The following is an 18150-nucleotide window of genomic DNA, read 5'->3' on the forward strand; positions in this document are numbered from 1 at the left end:
AACGGTACAATCAAATAAAAAGGGGAAATATCTACACATACATCAATTATGGCGTATAAACTCCCCTATTCGGCATTAATATGGCGTCTGTTATTTTCTAAGAGGCATTAGCTCAGTTTGATTTCTCTTCTTTTTTTTTATGCTGGTGGTTTGTTGTTCAGTGTACAAAGTGGTGTGGGCTTTCTTCTCTGCAGAGGTTGAATAAAGCCAGGGCACTGAAATAATTGTCTGAAAGACCCCTGATGAATAATATTAGTCAAAAGAACCCAATAACATGCTTCCATGGTGACTTTGCAAGAAACGGCGATTAATCGCAATCATGTTGCAAATGGGCTGATGAGTGTAAATGGCTGAAAACCGGATACAGAAAGAAATGTAGCACATCTACCCATTAAAAAAAGAAAGAGGGAGAGAGAGAGAGAGAGAGAGAGAGAGGCTGAGGCTGGTGTGAGAGTGACAATCCATAAATCACATATTCTATTGAGTATTATACAAACGAATTAAAAAAGGAAGGGGGCTATTCTTCATTCTGTTTGTTCTACAGAAAAAGTCAGGTATTTTTTGAGAATGTCTTAAAAGTCTTTCATTTCTTGGTTTCTGAGGTAAATCGTTCTTGAATTGATCAGTATTGTTCAGAGTTTTTTGTATGAAATTCAAACACAACATCTTTCTCCTTTCCTGCAGGGTGATCATGCCTAACTGGGCGAGCATGTCACAGTAAGTACTGTACTGGCAACCGAAGATGATGCGGAGGGCTCTTTTTTGTATCTTTTCGATGTTTTCAGATTGCTTCTGCGTAATACCGCTGTGCCACACAGGGGTTCCATATTCAAGCACTGGGCGAATGTAACCTTCATAAATGGTCAACATATCGCGGGATGGTAAACAATGGCGCTTTAGGACTCGGAGCATATGGAGCTTCCTATTGGCACGTTTCAACATGTCATTAATGTGGGACTCCCATTTGAGGTCGCTTTGGATGAGAATTCCGAGAAGTTTGATGGTTTTAACAGACTCGAGCTGATGATCTCCTAGTAATACGGGTAACAATGGTGGCGTGTTTCTCATGAAGTTAACTTCCATTGTCGTGCATTTCATAGGGTTTAATTTCATCATGTTAGCATCCGACCAATTTGCCAAATACGAGACAGCCGCTTGCATCTCAGATTGGTCATTCCCAGAGCGGCATTCCACCAGCGTCATATCATCAACATACTTGTAGGACCGAATGGGTAGTAGTGGCTTTGCGTCATTTATCATAGAAAGGAATATGATAGGGCCCAAACGCGTTCCTTGGGGGACACCTGCATTGAGAGATGCCCAGTCAGACAAGGATCCTCTGTAGCGCACACATTGCTGACGTCCAGAAAGAAAGCTTGCAATCCATGGTATTATGCACGGGCGGACTCCCATCTGGACGAGCTTCGTTATTGCTGTTGTGTGGTCTATCCGGTCAAAGGCCTTTGTGAAATCGGTGACCACTAGGGTAGACGATGATTTTGATTTCTCAGCATTAACATAGATGTTGTGCAGCACATTGATGATGCAGTGCGAAGTTGACAGGCTCTTTCTGTTGCCAAATTGCATGTGGTCCAAGTTGGGTGCCATATCGCTCATCACCCATTTCGCTACAAAACCTTCTGCAACCTTGGCAATGTGGTCAGTGAGGGAAACTGGACGGAGTTTCTCGAGGGACGGGGGAGACGTTTTCGGAACGGGGATCACAATTGCGCGTTTCCAAACGTTCGGCACAACACCTTCCTGGATAGATGTATTTATTATGTGTGCAAGTGGTGTAGATAATTCATAAGAAAATTCACGTAGAAATCGGGAGGAAATATTATCCGGGCCGCCAGCAACGTTTCTTTTAATTCTCGAAAGGGCTTTCTGAACATACCAGGGATAGATATCAGGACACCGTTCACACGCCGGTAGAAACGCAGGAAGATGCTCCGAAGTCAGTGGGTCGAACGATTCTGTTACAGACACGAAGTGATCATTTATGGCACTGGCGATCAATCCGGTATCGTCAGAATCCAGTCCAGGAATTGAGATCAAAGGTTCATCCCGCCTTCCTCCCGTCATGATACGAATCTGTCGATACCAAGCAGCTGGATTGGATCTTTTCAGCCGTTGTACGCGAGTGGAGTAGTAATCAGACTTTGCAGTCGTGATCATTCTCTTCACTCGGTTGCGCAAACGTTTCCAGTCATCATCGTGGTTTAGAAGGAAGGCAGCTTGCCGACGGTGAATCAATGATTTGATTTCACACGTTATCCATGGTTTGTCGCGAGGATGCACATTGGTTTTACGAAGAGGGAAATGCGTGTTGATTGTTTCAAGCAGCCTGTCATAAAAAGCGGTGCACTGATCATTGACGTCATTACTCAGAAAAACTTCTGGCCAATCGTATGAGCTAATCCATCGGCCGAAGGAACATATTGCGCTTGTTGGCATCGGTCTATTGAAGACAGTCTTTGTTGCGTTAGATCTCACCTGGGGGCCTTTCGGCATCCATAACAAAGCAGCATGATCGGAAAGCCCTACAGGCGATTGAAGTTGCACACTGTTGTACAAGTTGCTGATGTTACTTATTATTTTGTCCAATGTGCGATCTCCTCTCGTTGGGTTATCTACGACCTGTTTGAAGCGGTTGTCAAGGAGTAAAGGTTGCAGATTGAGTCGATTGAAATCACCAAGTACGATGAAGCCGGCATCTGGATGTTTCGTTGTCAATAGATCGATGGTAGACTGAAGATGGTCTAAAAGTTGGGTGGCTAACAGGTTGTCCGGCTGAGGGTAATAGACAACTGCGCAGAAGATGCATGAGACTTCTCGGGGCAGACGATTCGGACGAACCCGAATCCATACAACCTCAAGGTTGTCAGGAACTGACACGTCCTCCGGCTGCAAGGGATGAAGATCGTGTTTAATATAAAGTGCCACTCCTCCGCCAGAACGATTGGTCCTTGCTTTTGAGGCAATGGTATATCCGGGGATGGATACGTGCTCTAAGGGCATGTCATGTTTGAACCACGTTTCCGTAACGGCACAGATGTCAACATCATGGTCAAGAATTATTGCAGACAGTTCGTCGAATTTGTTATTGACACAACGGGCGTTACACAGGTATACGGAAGGCAACCTTGTGACATTTTTCTTTTTGTCCCGAGTCGTCGATATTTTGATGAGATTGGTGGAATTTCCTCGAGGTTGGCGAATTGAGCAAATTGACCTGTTAGGGCGAATGATAGTTTGAATCAGGTGGCAATAGTGTTTCAGCTTACGTCTACCAGCACGGCAGCCACGATGGGTTGGTTTTTTACGTTGTAGGCCCAAGAATTTGATTCTGTCTAAAATAGAAGGAGCAACATCTGTGATCTGTACAGAGCCAATGGTTTTGAGCTGACTGCTGGTGTAGTGCAGACTTTGTTGGTAGCGAGTGCTTCTTTCAATCCTACAACCTGTATCAATGGTTGAAGTAGAGGGACCAGGGTTGGGATGCACATCACCGCAACAAATGAGTGGAGGATTAAAAGTAGCGTCTGAGTTTGAATAATATCGTAGTGGAACTTTCAGATATCCCTTGCGAGTCATAGATATACGGAAGCTCTGATCCGGGGTATGGGGGCAGCCATATTGTTTAACACCACAGTCAACGCAGTGTAGACACACAAGAAGGTAAATGAGCAGAGCATCGCATAGCTTGTGTGCGATCGTCACGGTCATTGTCCACTCCTTTTATGTCCACTCAAGTTCATTCTTCTATCAAAGGATTCTCATTCAGCTTGTTCGCACAGCATGAAAGTGAATGGTACACACTTACTTGTATAGGGATGTATGTAACCGAGTAAATGGCCGACTTCAGTTCAAGTATAGGAAAGCCAAGTTGAAGGAAATGCCTGGTTCCATGAAAACTCATAGACGAATGTTTCTCAACAAAGTCCAGCAGGGTCACAGAAGTTCAATAAACACACTGATACATAAATGATACAGTCTTTCTTCCGAAATATTGCTCAAAGGCCAATGTTTTAGGAGAGCGATTCAGAAGACGGCAGCCTGCTAAGCGCGCGTCCATAAGACATAATCTGTAACTTGAAATCAATTGCCAGTGCCGGATATGATGATATTCATATAAAAGTTGTAAAAAGAGTTATACATGTGATAGCAAAACGTTTGAGTTTGATATCTAATAAGTGTCTTGAATTTGGTATTTTCCCAGAAAATACGAAAATTGCTAAAGTGATTCCTGTGTATAAAAGTGGAAGCCCGGAACTCGTTTCTAATTATCGGCCAATTTCAGTCATGCCAGTATTTTCAAAAATATTAGAAAAGTGTATATACAATCGTCTTTTTAATTTTCTTACACAGTGCAATATAATACACGAAAATCAATATGGTTTTAGGCCGGGGCACTCCACATCATCTGAAATGGTGAATTTTGTGCATGAAGTTGTAACTGCAATTGAGAATAAAGAATATATGATTGGTGTATTTCTTGATTTAAGTAGGGCGTTCGACACGCTTGATCATAGTATATTGGTACATAAATTATATGCATATGGAATTAGAGGATTACCATTACAATTACTTAAGAGTTATTTGTGTGAACGTAAACAATATGTAAGCATCTGTAATGATAAATCATTTAATTTAAGCATAAGATGTGGAGTGCCCCAGGGCTCTATTTTGGGACCTTTACTATTTTTGTTATATATCAATGACATTTTTAATGTTTCTGAAACTTTAAAGCTTATTCTTTTTGCCGATGATACGAGCATATTTTTTTCACAGGAGAATATTTTAGAGTTACAAATTATTTTGAATCAAGAACTTCCTCTGATGACAAAGTGGTTTTATTCAAATAAACTGACAATTAATGTTCAAAAAAAAAAACTAATTATATGTTACTTACCAAGAGAAAATGTAATATTGATAATTTTTCTGTCAATATCTCTGCCTCTCAGGTAAAACGTGTGTCGGCTTTGAAGTTTTTAGGATTAATACTTGATGAAAATGTTACCTGGAATGCTCATGTAAATAACGTCTGTAATGTGTTGGCAAAGAATATTGGTGCTATGTATAAATTAAAGTCAATGCCTAAAGTGTTTTTAAAAATGATTTATAATTCATTTTTTATTGTTTTACCACATTTGTCATACGGGATCATAATTTGGGGCAATGCATAAAAAACCCAGTTGAACAGAGTCTGTGTCTTGCAAAAACGTGCAATACGTATTGTACACCATGCTTCATATCTTGCCCATTCAAAACCAATCTTTCATTTGTATAAGATGCTGCAATTCTATGATATTTATCTTTTACAGTTGGGTATTTTTATGTATCTATGTTACAAAAAGTTACTTCCAGAATCCCTTTTAGATTATTTTTCGCTGAACAGCACTATTCATAATTACGGAACAAGAAATTCTTCAAACTATCATTTATATCACATGCGCACCTCATTTTTTAAAAATTCAGTTATATATCAGGGTCCTCATATATGGTATTCTATCCCTAGAGAAATTAAAGCATCAAAATCTATAAATAATTTTAAAATCAAATACAAACACTTTTTACTGGAAGATTATGAACGTAGTTAATTCAAGGCGTATTTTTTCAAGTTTTGTTGCTGCTGTTTTTCTGTGTTGTTATCGTCCATATCTTCTTAGTTTTCTTTTGTAATGACTGCATAGTTTTGACTTGTTCCGTTGTGTCAACTTAACTGTCATTCCTTTCCTTAAATCTGTCTAAGGTATATGTATGTTACAGTACAATGGGTCAGCTACTCACAAGGGCTTTTCCTTTCTTGCTGCTTCCCCCACCAATGGCATAGTCTTTGTATGTAGTCATACCGCCACATTATTCTTAATTGCATGTCCTATGTCTTATGAATTTTTCTCTTTTGTATCTCATTTTGTACATTCATGTTTTTATTGTTTGCTCTGTATATTTTTAATGCTTGGTGCAAAATAAACTAAACTGAAACTGAAGAGAGTGGAAGTTTGATGGAGTCTCTTCTCCACATGAAATATATTTCGTACTCTTGAAATGGTATTTATTGATCTTGTTTACAGTTTGTTAGGATATTAGGATTTTTATTGCCCATCAAAAGAGTACGCCAAAATGTTGGTTGATTACTTATGTTGTCAAAAAAGGCCTGTAAATATTGTAATATATATGTATCATATCTTATACTGAGTAGTTGTTGTGTGATGTTCAATTTCAATATTATTTGAAAGGCGCAAGTCTTGCATGATTCTTCATGTAATGACCGATATGACTTTAAAATCCGATGATTTAGACAAGCCACCAAAAGTGGGGGAAAGGGTGTGGCACGGGAAATTATCACCCCTCCCACATTAGAAAAGAAAATGCATTTTTAAAGTCATATCCAACAATCTGGTAGGCCATTTGGTTGAAATATCAGGAAATTTTCCATAAGAAGGTAAGAAGATAAACATCTCGTTAGTGTACATCTTCATTGTATATGTGACCCTGCACCTCAAAACAAACAAAAAGTCGCCAGACATCAATTCTTACTGAAGACCATATTCTGAAAGAGCAGATATTAAGCTTTAAAATGATGTATAACTCAAATCAAATGGACTCTATTAACCCATCTAAATATTGGAAAGAAAGCACAAACTCAGGAAAAGTGTCAACTGAGAAAAGAGGCTCTGAAGTACAGTGTCTATTCAAGCGCTTAATCTTTACCAAACCGTGCTGACTGTGCAATGAATGGGACAAAAAACAGGAAGTAAACCACCAGAGTAACAACAATGAACGGATTATTAGATTAAAGCGAAGTTAAGCATGCCTCATTAACACATTTTGTCCATAATTAATGCCAACTTGCAAAGCAGTAGCACTATCCTTTCAAAAGTTATTAGAGTTGAAAGTGAAGAGTGTGGACAAGGTTTTTCAGAAATAAAAAAAAAAGAATTGTAAAGACACACCTAATCACACTATTCTACCAAAAATGTTCGAGATAAACTGCTTAAAAAACACACTTTCCTGCCCTTTTTTATGATACCAAATTTTAGCATAATGTAAAAGAAGACCCGCTCTTTCAGAAAATATGAAAAAGTCAAGTTCGGCTGGGTTGACCCATTTCACTTATTTTCAGTCCTCACGCAAAATCAGTGTGTGCGACTTTATGTTCGTTTTGAGGTGCACGGTCACATATAAAGTTTGTGGAGATGGAAGGAGCTGTTGGGAACAGTGTATCAGGAGATACCGTGCACTCCCGTTATAACGAACATGGTTGTAACGAAATCCCGGTTAAAAAGAAGTAAAAAAATATAGGCCACAACTCTGTTTTTTATTGTTTTGTTCTGTTATAGCGAAATTTCGACAAAACGTTAGAAAACTGCCGGTTCAGAGACTTCATTCTAGCGGGAGTCCACACGTATAAACCTCTTCAACTATAAGCAAGCTGTTGCATTTTATAAATTAATCTGATCTGAGCATTTTCTTTTGTCGGAATATCGATGAAAACATTAAAGAAGGACGATAACATTCATGGAAAGTGGGAATAGCTAAAGCAAAATACATGCGCATCTTCACTGTGATTACGTGTCAGATTTGTAAAGAGACAGAGGGAGCTGATAATAATTTCTTGTGGTCTCTCCCATAAAGGTTACTTAAAATTGTAATTAGTAAACAGACACTCACGCACACACATGCATAAGGAGTACACAAAGTACATACTAAGTACTATGTTTGTTGTATGATGTTACATTTTTTTAACTTCAAACATTAGGCATATTTGACAAAATATAGTATCCAAATTTAATATCCAAAAGTAAACAAAGTAAACGTGGTTAACAGTAAACACATACAAACATGAAATTAAAAGCAATAGATGTTATAGTATACCGTTTATCTGCATGTTCTGACAAGACCACAGCATAGCACAATCGTCATGAACTATTTACGTTTAAAAGCATGCTGGCATGTGATATTGCGACTGGATATTTTGTATTTTCGAAACCAAGTTCTGTAGATTGATTACTGTATACAAATGTTTTGTAGAATATGCGGTAAAAATAGCTGTATTCAAGAATATAAGTGCATGTATGTTGTCGTGCGGTACAGTGCAGAGCTCCCATTATAACGAAATTACAGGTACAACGAGGTAAAAATGTAGGCCGCAACATCTTCAACTCTTTGTATCTTCATTGCTTATTAGTTTAGTCATAACAAAATTTCGATAAATGTATAACGAAAGAAAACTGTCGGTCCCGAGTACTTCATTATCACTCGACTGTAATAAGCATTTCACTGAAAACAACGTGTGTTTTACACGGGATTAAGCAGAGGTTTGATTACACATCGACTAACATTTCTTAACAATACATTGTAAATGCGTGACAACAGAAATTTTCAAGAATGATAAGATAAAACGATCAGGTAATACACACATTACCATAGACTAATGCAGAACTATGGCAAGGGTATGTCAGAACATAATTATATCATAATTCATATGCCACTACAAGGTGGAGAATACAACAATTACACAATTTGTGCATTGAATTTCATGAATTCCAAACACTAATATATTTTCGATTTTCCCATATCAACTTAATTGTCAACGTTTTCAACATTTACAATTTGCCGAACACTGACCAAGGGACTTTTCTTAATGTTAAACTATAAAAGGATTGAAGGCTTTCCATTTTGTTGAACGTTTCGACCATGTAAACTTATATCACCTCGGTGCCATTACACAGTAAGATTTTCTTTTCATTTGTGAAAGTATACACATGTATATAAAATATTTCTGAGGAACTTTCATGAACAGTTGAATATTTATTGAGATTAGAGTGCAATGTCTCTACTAGCTTTATCAATGTTAACACACATGGCATACCCAATGAGTTACAACGTTTCCTGCAGTATTTTTTTTTCAAATATACACAAGGATAGATGTACACATACTGTAAAAAAACCAAAGTCCGCCAGACACCGGCAGCACCATGCTATTAACAAAGACATCTTCAACACATACATGAGAAGATAAGATATACGATGCGTATAATAGACCAGTGTTTGTGACTTCTTTAAAACACATTTCTGCATCTCATCTCACAGAGTTTATATTTCTGCAGTTGATTTTATGCTGAAGTTGAAAAGGAGCTATTATCACAAATAAGTAACAACACATGTGTAACAATGCATATTTATGTTGAAAACGATACATAAAGATTTCGCATCATTTGTGCAGGTAAGAGCATGACCTACAAGGAGCCATTCTTGCCATAAATTTATTTACATTACTTCCTTTACACAGTATTGACTGATAAAATACAGTTACTCTACCCATATAAAACCATGATATAAGGATCAAATTCTTTAATATCGTGTTTAGGGCCCTACGTCACAGACATGTACCATACCAAGCCCATACCTCAAGTGATTTTAACTAGACTATGCATTTTTTTTTTGGTCATGCAGAGCTTTACAAAATACCCTTCTTTTTGATCTTTCAAGGGATATACACAACATTAGAATTGAATGCTTTTATCACACGTAAACACATGATTACAATGCGAAATGACGTAGAAAAGTTTTAGTACAAAGAGAACATAGACAACTGATATAAAACGACCTACACATACACACATACACACACACACACACACACACACACACACACACACATACACACACACACACACACACACACACACACATAAAAAAAAGCTTTAATGATGTTAGGGAAGCCATTGTTCCACATTTTGATAGACTGGTATACGGAAATCAAGATCTTTAACCAAACAAAGAAATCTTTGTTTAACTATACAATAATTGATAACATCAGCAGATCAACAAATATAGGTGCAACATACTGTTAGAGTAATGTGAAAGAATGAGCTCACATGTCTGCTAACACAAGCTTAAATAACCCGTAAAAGCATCTTTATATGTCATAGTGAGTTAACTAGTAAATATATGAAATTGATTGATGATTTGAAGATGGAGGCACAATGATCGTATTGCAAACAGATGGTTAGGTGCCATGTCAAGGAGAAGTAACCGAGAGTAGCTGAATACACCTTACGCACAAATACCAATACCTTAGCATTATTTCAAGCTCGGTATGATATAGGTTATCTAATTTAGTGTACAGAGAAAAATATTGACGAGTGATAATCATATTTAAATTCAGGATTGAATTTTTTAGAGGTACAAATTCTACTCTAAAGGGCAAAATATTTCTCCTGCCAGCATACTCACGAAATGAATGTGTTGAATTTGTCAAATTTTACAAAACAGTTAACATTACAAATTTACTGCTTATAAGTGTTTATAAAGACTTCCTGAAAGCAGCCGTATGATATATATGCCATCCCGCAGTGATAACGTTGCGAGTGTTTAAGAAAGTCATAAGATTCTACAGGAACAGGCCGCGTTCATCAAATTTGTCAAATACTATGTTTAAATGTTTTGAACGTGTAAGCCTATATACAACGCTTAGATTCCACTAGATTTTACAATCTTCTCACCTTTACTGAAAGAAAAGACGCTTATTTGTATTGTGTTACGCGCAGGACTTTAAAGTAAAGCTCACTTTAAAAGATGACACGATTCGTGCAGGAAATTTGATGAAGCCCCAAACTTATAGATTCAGGTGCATTCACCCATTAATTGACTTAAAGAACAACCACGGATAGACTGTTTTCTTTTGATAAAGGGAAAATCGCGTATTTGTGCACGGTCTATCTCTCTGTTTAACGTTTACATTATGTAACCGCATCACTTAGATTTCACTGGGCGGTGTAATTTTGTATGCAGAAATACTGAAACGAAAGACACTGCATGTTTTTTTTTTCTTTTCTTCACTCGTCAAAGCAGGGTGTGTGCATACGTGACAACTGAATATCTTTACTGAACATAAACATAATGAACATAAAATGGAAAGAAATAATTCTGCAGGACCAAAGAAACATAGAAATATACGGAATTATGAAATAATAGGAAGAGCAAGAACGGCTTCACATATTGAGCAGGAGAAAATGACGACAAAAAGAAGGCAACGTTGTGTTCAAGTCTCTCACAGAAAAAACAACACACACACAAACTTTGAAGTTGCGTTAAAAAGCAGGGGAGCATGAACGATTTGTAGTTAATGGGGTTGGATTTTATCGCTTTCTCGACATTAATTGCGCATAATATACATATACATAATGTAATATATATTATCTTTTTAGCGAAGACTGTACTGGAATGAATAAGGAAATAATGCATCTAGTAAACAGGAAGGTGGGAATAGATTAGATTAATTCCTCCCATTAAATGAATAGAATTTCTGAATGTTAGTTTATAGTCCATTTCACATCGGACATCAATGACATAAAAAGAATATGTGTTTTTGTGTCTGTGTTTTTTTTTAAATCTCATTTCGAAAATTCAAGCAGTTGTATGGGCCACGCAGTCACCATCTCTCGTAACCTATGACTAGGATTTGTAAGCCCAAGAAGCATGTAAATCAAGTTTGTTTATTTTACTACTGGTAAATATTCTGTATCTAATACACCAACATTGGATCGTTATACACTCTGAAGAACAGGGAATCAATGTTTCTACTAACATGTGAGCTTTTCGGTATGAATTTGTGTTTTTAACGTAAAAATTACCTTGCCATTCATAAATCAAAATTGTGACTTCAAATCTTTCTTTTCTTAAAAAAATGCAACAAACAATGCAAATATTCACCTACATCACAAGTACATTTATTCATTCTCAGATAATGTAATAACATGGTATTACACAGTAACTATTGCGACGTTCATTGAAGAATTCACAGTACAGAGGACAAATAATTCATGAAATTTACACCAGTATCAACTTCAAAACTTGACTGCTGGCCTTGATAAAATACCGCGACATCATCTGACTACTTCTCATTTCTTCTTCCCGCTACAAAGACAATGTTTGTTTTGAAAATTGAAATTGTTTGTGGAGTGCTTTTTCTGGATGTCATTTTTTGTAGGTTACATGCTCTGCCTAGGTCAGTAAAACAAGTATATGCTATTTACATATAATGCAGGAATGTGCATGTCTTATTCCGATAATATTATGTAACATATTAAAGCAGTACAAAACTAGTTCTGTGATAAAACAAATGACAGGCAGCACGCCCAACAAAGCATAGCGTGTAGAAATGAGGAAATTATTTCAAACAGTGAAGCTGTACTTTCAAGTCAGTTCCTAAAAAATAAACAAACTCTACTTGATACAGATGTATAAACAAATGATTTCTTGCAGTAACAAGGCGCTTTCCGCTTTATCGAACTTTAACGATAAAGGTTTAACCCCTCCCCCAAGTCTAGTCGACAGAATAGTAATATTAGAGTCCATCTCATATATACGTATTGAAACACTCAAGAACAAGACAAATACCTTATGAGCTGCGCATGTCTGTCATTGACACACAGTAGAGCACACACAGTAGAGCCAACTTTACAACACACCTGCTCCACAAAAAAAAAGATGAGTCAAAAAGAATAAAAATATTAGCTAGTTAATTAGATCATTACCTTATTAAGTTCACGTCGCATCGTCATTTATGAATCAAAGCAGCGACTTCAAATGCTTCCTTTCTTAAGCAAATGCAATAAAGCATTCACATATATCACAAGTACAAGTAATTATAATTCGAAAATGCAAGAATATGGCCAGGTACAGTAACAACTGCGACGTTCAACAAAAAATTCACAGTAGAGAGGACAAAAAAAAAAATCCAATCTACATCAATGTCAACTTGACGCTTGCCTGGATAAAATATCGCAACAACAATTGACTACATCTTGCTACTTTCCACTGTAATAACATTGTTTGTTTAGAAAGTTGAATATATATTAAAGCCGTGTTAGTTCCATCACCGATAATTTACAGATTGAAACCTAAACAAAGATACATTTCATCAAGTGTTAAAGTAAGAAGAGTAAAGTTCTTTGTTAATATGTCTGTGATTATGAAGGTCTGTAAGACCATTGGTTGTTGAGTCATTCATTTCGAAACCTTTGCTTATGCGATATTTCACAATGGTGGGAAGACTGTCTGCAGCAGCAGTCCATAAGGGTGCGTCAATGGAAACGTCATGTTCTTGTAAAATGATATACACCTGTACTGCCATCTTTTGAAGAAGTCTTGGCATTAGCACCGCTGCCAACGATGAATGTTAGGAACTCGAAATCTTTCTGGATTAGGATGTGCAAGGATGTATTAAAGACAACATTAACCTTTGACACCGATTTCTCCTTTTTTCGTAAAAAAAAAATATTAGAAACGACGTCGTGCTGATCGTTAAAGAAGACTAAGAAAATAGCTGCGTGAACTTTTTTTCAACACATTTATGCCACATCCCTGGTCTAAAAGTTGGAAAACAATAATTATGTTGGTGTCCTTTCATAGTTTCAGTGGGTAAAGACAAAATGAATACTCTTTCATTAGCAGCATTTCGTCAACTCCTTGTTTAACCAGATCGTGTACAACGTCAGGATGGCCATTAGGATATATTGTACAGCTAAGATTCCAGATGTCCTTTCGAACTAGCCATTTGTAACGCAATAGCATTTACATCTGCTCTCTTGTCAGCAGGGATTTTGAAAATTTCAAGATGTTCATGTGCACACGCAATAGGCAATTAACGTGAATCGTTAATAAACACTGCATTGGCATCACTTTCACGTTAAATTACGCATGAAAAAAGGGATTGGGGAGGAGGGGGAGGTGAAATTTGTTCCCCTCGGCAGTACTTACGTCAGCTGGTCAGCTCCTTTTCCCAGAAGATAACAAGCAAGTTCTTTATTTCCATTTTTACATGCGATTTGGAAAGGTGTATCACCATTTTTTGTTGCAGAATTCATGTCTGCTCCCCTGTCCACAAGGATTTTAGCAATTGTAAGATGTCCATGTTCGCATGCAAAATACAACGAACTTTTGCCCTCGATGGTTGCTGCATTCACGTCACCTCTATGGTGAAGCATGTGAGAAACAAGACTTTTGTATCCTTTCATAGATGCAATAATAAAGGCATTAAAACCCTTTTCATCAGCTTCATTTGGGTCAGCTCCTTGTTCAAGGAGATAGTTTGCAATTTCAGTTTGTCCGTTCATACATGCTCTTTGTAAAGTTGTAACTCCATCTTTTGTTGCATAATTCATGTCTGCTCCCGTACCTACAAGGGTTTCAGCTTCATTGTCTACTAGGTGTGAAGCTATATCTTCGTGTCCTTCCTGAGATGCAACGATAGCTGGACTGAAACCCTTTTCATCAGGTTTATCTGCTTCTGCTCCATTTTCAACAAGATAACATGCTATTTCCTTATTTCCATTTTTACATGCGATTTGTAAAGGTGTGTCACCATTTTTCGTTGCAGAATTCACATCTGCTCCATTGTCTACAAGGATTTTGATAATTGTGAGATGTCCCTTGTCACATGCGATATGCAACGACGTTGTGCCGTTAATGGTTGTCACATTCACATCAGCTCCGTGGTCTATTAGATATGAGACAATACTTTCGAATCCTTTCTTAGGTGCCCGGGTGAGGGCAGTGGAGTCCTTTTCATCAGCTTCCTGAATGTCAGCTCCTTGTTCAACGAGATAATGAGCAACTTGTAGATGTCCTTTTGCGCTAGCATAATATAGTGATGAAACGCCATCTTTCGCTTTCGCATTCACATCTGCTCTCCTGTCAACAAGGATTTTGACAACCATTACATGCCCATTCAAACATGCAACATGCAAAGGTCTGTGATTGTCAATGGCTACTGCATCCACATCAGCTCCGTGATTGATTAGGCATGAAACAACAGCTTCGTGCCCATTCACACATGCAAGAAATAGGGGGTTGAAACCTGTTTGATCTGCAGTATTCACGTCAGCTCCTTTTTCAACAAGGTAATGTGCAACTTCTATATGTCCATTCTTACATGCGTTTTGCAATGGTGTAACACCAGTTTTCGTTACAGAATTCACGTCTGCTCCCATATCTACAAGGATGTTGGCAATTGCGTTATGTCCATTTTCGCATGCTTTATGCAAAGAACTTTCCCCATCAATCGTTACTGAATTCACGTCAGCTCTGTGGTCTACAAGATGAGAAACAAGACTTTGATGTCCTTTGACAGATGCAAGGATTAGAGGACTGAAACCTTGTTTATCGACTGCATTTACTTGAGCTCCTTGTTCAAGAAGATAGTGTGATACTTCACATTGTCCGTTTTTACATGCGTTTTGTAATGGCGTAACACCAGCTTTCGTTGATGAGTTAACGTCTGCTCCCCTGACGACAAGGATTTTGGCAATTGTAAGATGTCCATTGTCACTTGCGACATGCAACGAACTTGTGCCGTCAATGGTTGCTGCATTAACATTAGCTCCATGGTCTATTAGTAGTGAAACAATGTTTTCGTATCCTTTCCCAGATGCACGGATGAGAGCAGTGGAACCCTTTTTATCAGCTGCCAGAACGTCAGCTCCTTTATCGACAAGATAGTCAGCGACGTTTGCATGTCCTTTCGCGCTAGCATAGTATAGCGGAGTAACACGGTCTTTGGCTTCAGTATTCACATCTGCCCCTACGTCAACAAGGATTTTCACAACTGTGAGATGTCCATTGACACATGCAACGTGCAGAGGTCTGTGATCGTCAGTACATACTGCATCCACATTAGCGCCATGATTTATAAGGTGTGAAACAACATTTTGGTGCCCTTTCATACATGCAAGAAATAAAGGGTTGAAACCTGTTTTATCACCAGTATTTACGTCACCTCCTTTTTCAACAAGATAGCGTGCCATGTCTACATGTCCTTTCTCACAAGCTCTTTGTAAAGGAGTGATGCCATCTTTACTGGAAGAATTCACGTCTGCTCCCCTTTCTACGAGAATTTTACCAGTTGTAAGATGTCCATTTTCACAGGCTTTATCCAAGGAACTTTCACCGTCAAAGGTTTTTGCGTTCACATCAGCTCCATGGTTTAAAAGCTGAGAAACAAGAGTATGGAATCGTTTCATAGATGCAAGGATGAGGGGATTGAAACCTTCTGCATCAGATGCATTTACGTCAGCTCCTTGTTCAAGAAGACATTGTGCAACTTCCAGATGTCCTTTCAAACTAGCAAAATATAATGGTGTAGAACGTTTATCCGTTCTATTATTTACATTTACTCCCCTGTCAACAAGGGTTCTGGCTACTTTGTGATGTCCACCTTTACATGCAAAATGTAAAGAACTATAACCCTCATGGTTTACTGCGTGTATATTAACTCCATTGTGTATTAGGAATGACACTATATTTTCATGTCCGTCCTGAGATGCAACCATAAGGGGAGTGAAACCATTTTCATTAGCTGCATTTACGACAGCTCCTTGTCCAAGAAGATATTCGGCAACTTCTAGATGTCCATTTAAACTAGCAAGATGAAGCGGTGTAGAAGCTCTTTTCGCCCTAGCATGCACATCTGCTCCCCTGTCAACAAGGATTTTGGCAACTGTGAGATGTCCATTTTGGCAGGCAAAATGTAACGAACTAACATGGACATAATTTACTGCATGTACATCAGCTCCAAGGTGTATTAAGTGTGAAACAATATTTTCGTATCCTTCATGAGATGCAACGATGAGTGGACTGAAACCCTTTTCATCAGCTGCATTTACGTCAGCTCCTTTTTTAAGAAGATATTGTGCAACTTCCAGATGTCCTTTCAAACTAGCATCCATTAGTGGTGTACCACCGTTTTTCGCTCTAGTATTCACATCTGTTCCCCTGTCAACAAGGAATTTGGCAACTGTAAGATGTCCCTCTTTGCATGCAAGATGCAACGAACTGTGACCGTCAGTGGTTACTTCATTGACACTAGCCCCGTGGTCTATCAGATCTTCGACAACTGAACGATGCCCATGTTTACATGCACTGTGTAACGAATTATCACCATTATTGGAAAGTACGTTAGCGTCAGCTCCATGATCTAAAAGATAGGAAACAACTCTTTTTTGCCCTGTTGTAGATGCAAGGATAAGTGGAGTTAAACCTTTGTTATCAGCAATATTAACATCAGCCTGGTGTTCAACAAGACAGCGCACTGTTTGTAGATGTCCATTGATACTTGCATACTGTAATGGTGTTATATTGTTATAATTAACCGGTGCTGCATTTACATTAGCTCCATGATCTACAAGATTTAAAACAATTTTATGATGTCCTTTCATAGATGCTAGAATGATGGGATTGAAACCGTTTTTATCAGATGCATTTAAGTCAGCTCCTTGCTCAAGAAGAAATTGCGCAACTTCTTCATGCCCATTCTCACATGCCCTATGTAAAGGTGTAATGTCAGATTCATCGGAGGAATTCACATCTGCTCCCCTGTCGACGAGGATTTTGGTAACTGCGAGATGTCCATTTCTACATGCGATATACAAGGAACTCTCACCTTCAATTGTTTCTGCGTTCACATCAGCTCCATGGTTTAAAAGGTCGGAAACAACAGTTTGATGTCCTTCCCTAGAGGCAAGGAAGAGGGGGTTGACACCGTTTTGGTCAGCTGCATTTACGTCAGCTCCTTGTTGAACGAGATAACGTGCAACGTCTTCATGTCCATTTGCACATGCCACATGTAACGGTGTAACACCGTTTTTTCTGACAATATTTACGTCTGCACCCCTGCCGACAAGAATTTTGGTATCTGTGAGTTGTCCATTTTCACAAGCTAAATACAGTGAATTGTTTCCGTCAGACCATTCGTGCCCTTTTAAAGATGTCATATTTTTATTCCCCATCGTTGTGAAATATCACCTTTTTATTGTCATAGTCCATAACCAGATTGTTCTTTCCCTTTAAGGAAGGTTGCAGGGACGTGTCACACCCGCAGCAACAGTCTTGATTCGTCAATGTGTCCAACGTCAATTCCAATGAAGTCCTATAAAGCATAAAGAATGAAAACATAATATATTTGCAGGGGTCAAAGATACAAAAAGTAGTAGAGCATGTTCTTTTAGTCATTGGTATACATTTTTCCTCCCAATTTCATGAGACATGCATTGAAATCAATGAAAATGTGTTTAAATACGAGCCGATGTCGTCGACACTCTACTCTTATAGTTCATTTTAATTCTTTGATATTTCAAATCG

General features: G+C 38.0%; 1 protein-coding gene across 1 annotated transcript; it reads right to left on the reverse strand.

The window, feature by feature from the left end:
* Window positions 1-517: 517 nt before the first annotated feature.
* Window positions 518-17798, reverse strand: LOC139711967 (uncharacterized). Its single transcript, XM_071623813.1, has 6 exons — window positions 16259-17798; window positions 15362-15619; window positions 14400-14830; window positions 2497-2907; window positions 1408-1686; window positions 518-538 (listed from the first exon to the last, which is right to left on the reverse strand). The coding sequence occupies exons 1-6, from the start codon at window positions 17796-17798 to the stop codon at window positions 518-520; spliced, it is 2940 nt and encodes a 979-aa protein (XP_071479914.1).
* Between the last annotated feature and the right edge of the window lie 352 nt (window positions 17799-18150).

Source organism: Diadema antillarum, unplaced genomic scaffold (genome assembly GCF_040938485.1).
Source record: "Diadema antillarum isolate AM-2024a unplaced genomic scaffold, OU_Dant_1.0 seq00001740_RagTag, whole genome shotgun sequence".
Classification (NCBI taxonomy): domain Eukaryota; kingdom Metazoa; phylum Echinodermata; class Echinoidea; order Diadematoida; family Diadematidae; genus Diadema; species Diadema antillarum.

Coding starts and splice junctions, on each gene's coding strand:
- LOC139711967 (XM_071623813.1), bottom strand. CDS start 17,798: ATGGGGAATAAAAATATGACATCTTTAAAAGGGCACGAATGGTCTGAC. Junction 1,687..2,496: donor GGATGCCGAAAGGCCCCCAG/GTGAGATCTAAC, acceptor CCGTCCCTCGAG/AAACTCCGTCCAGTTTCCCT. Junction 539..1,407: donor CGAAGCTCGTCCAGATGGGA/GTCCGCCCGTGC, acceptor CTTTTTCTGTAG/AACAAACAGAATGAAGAATA.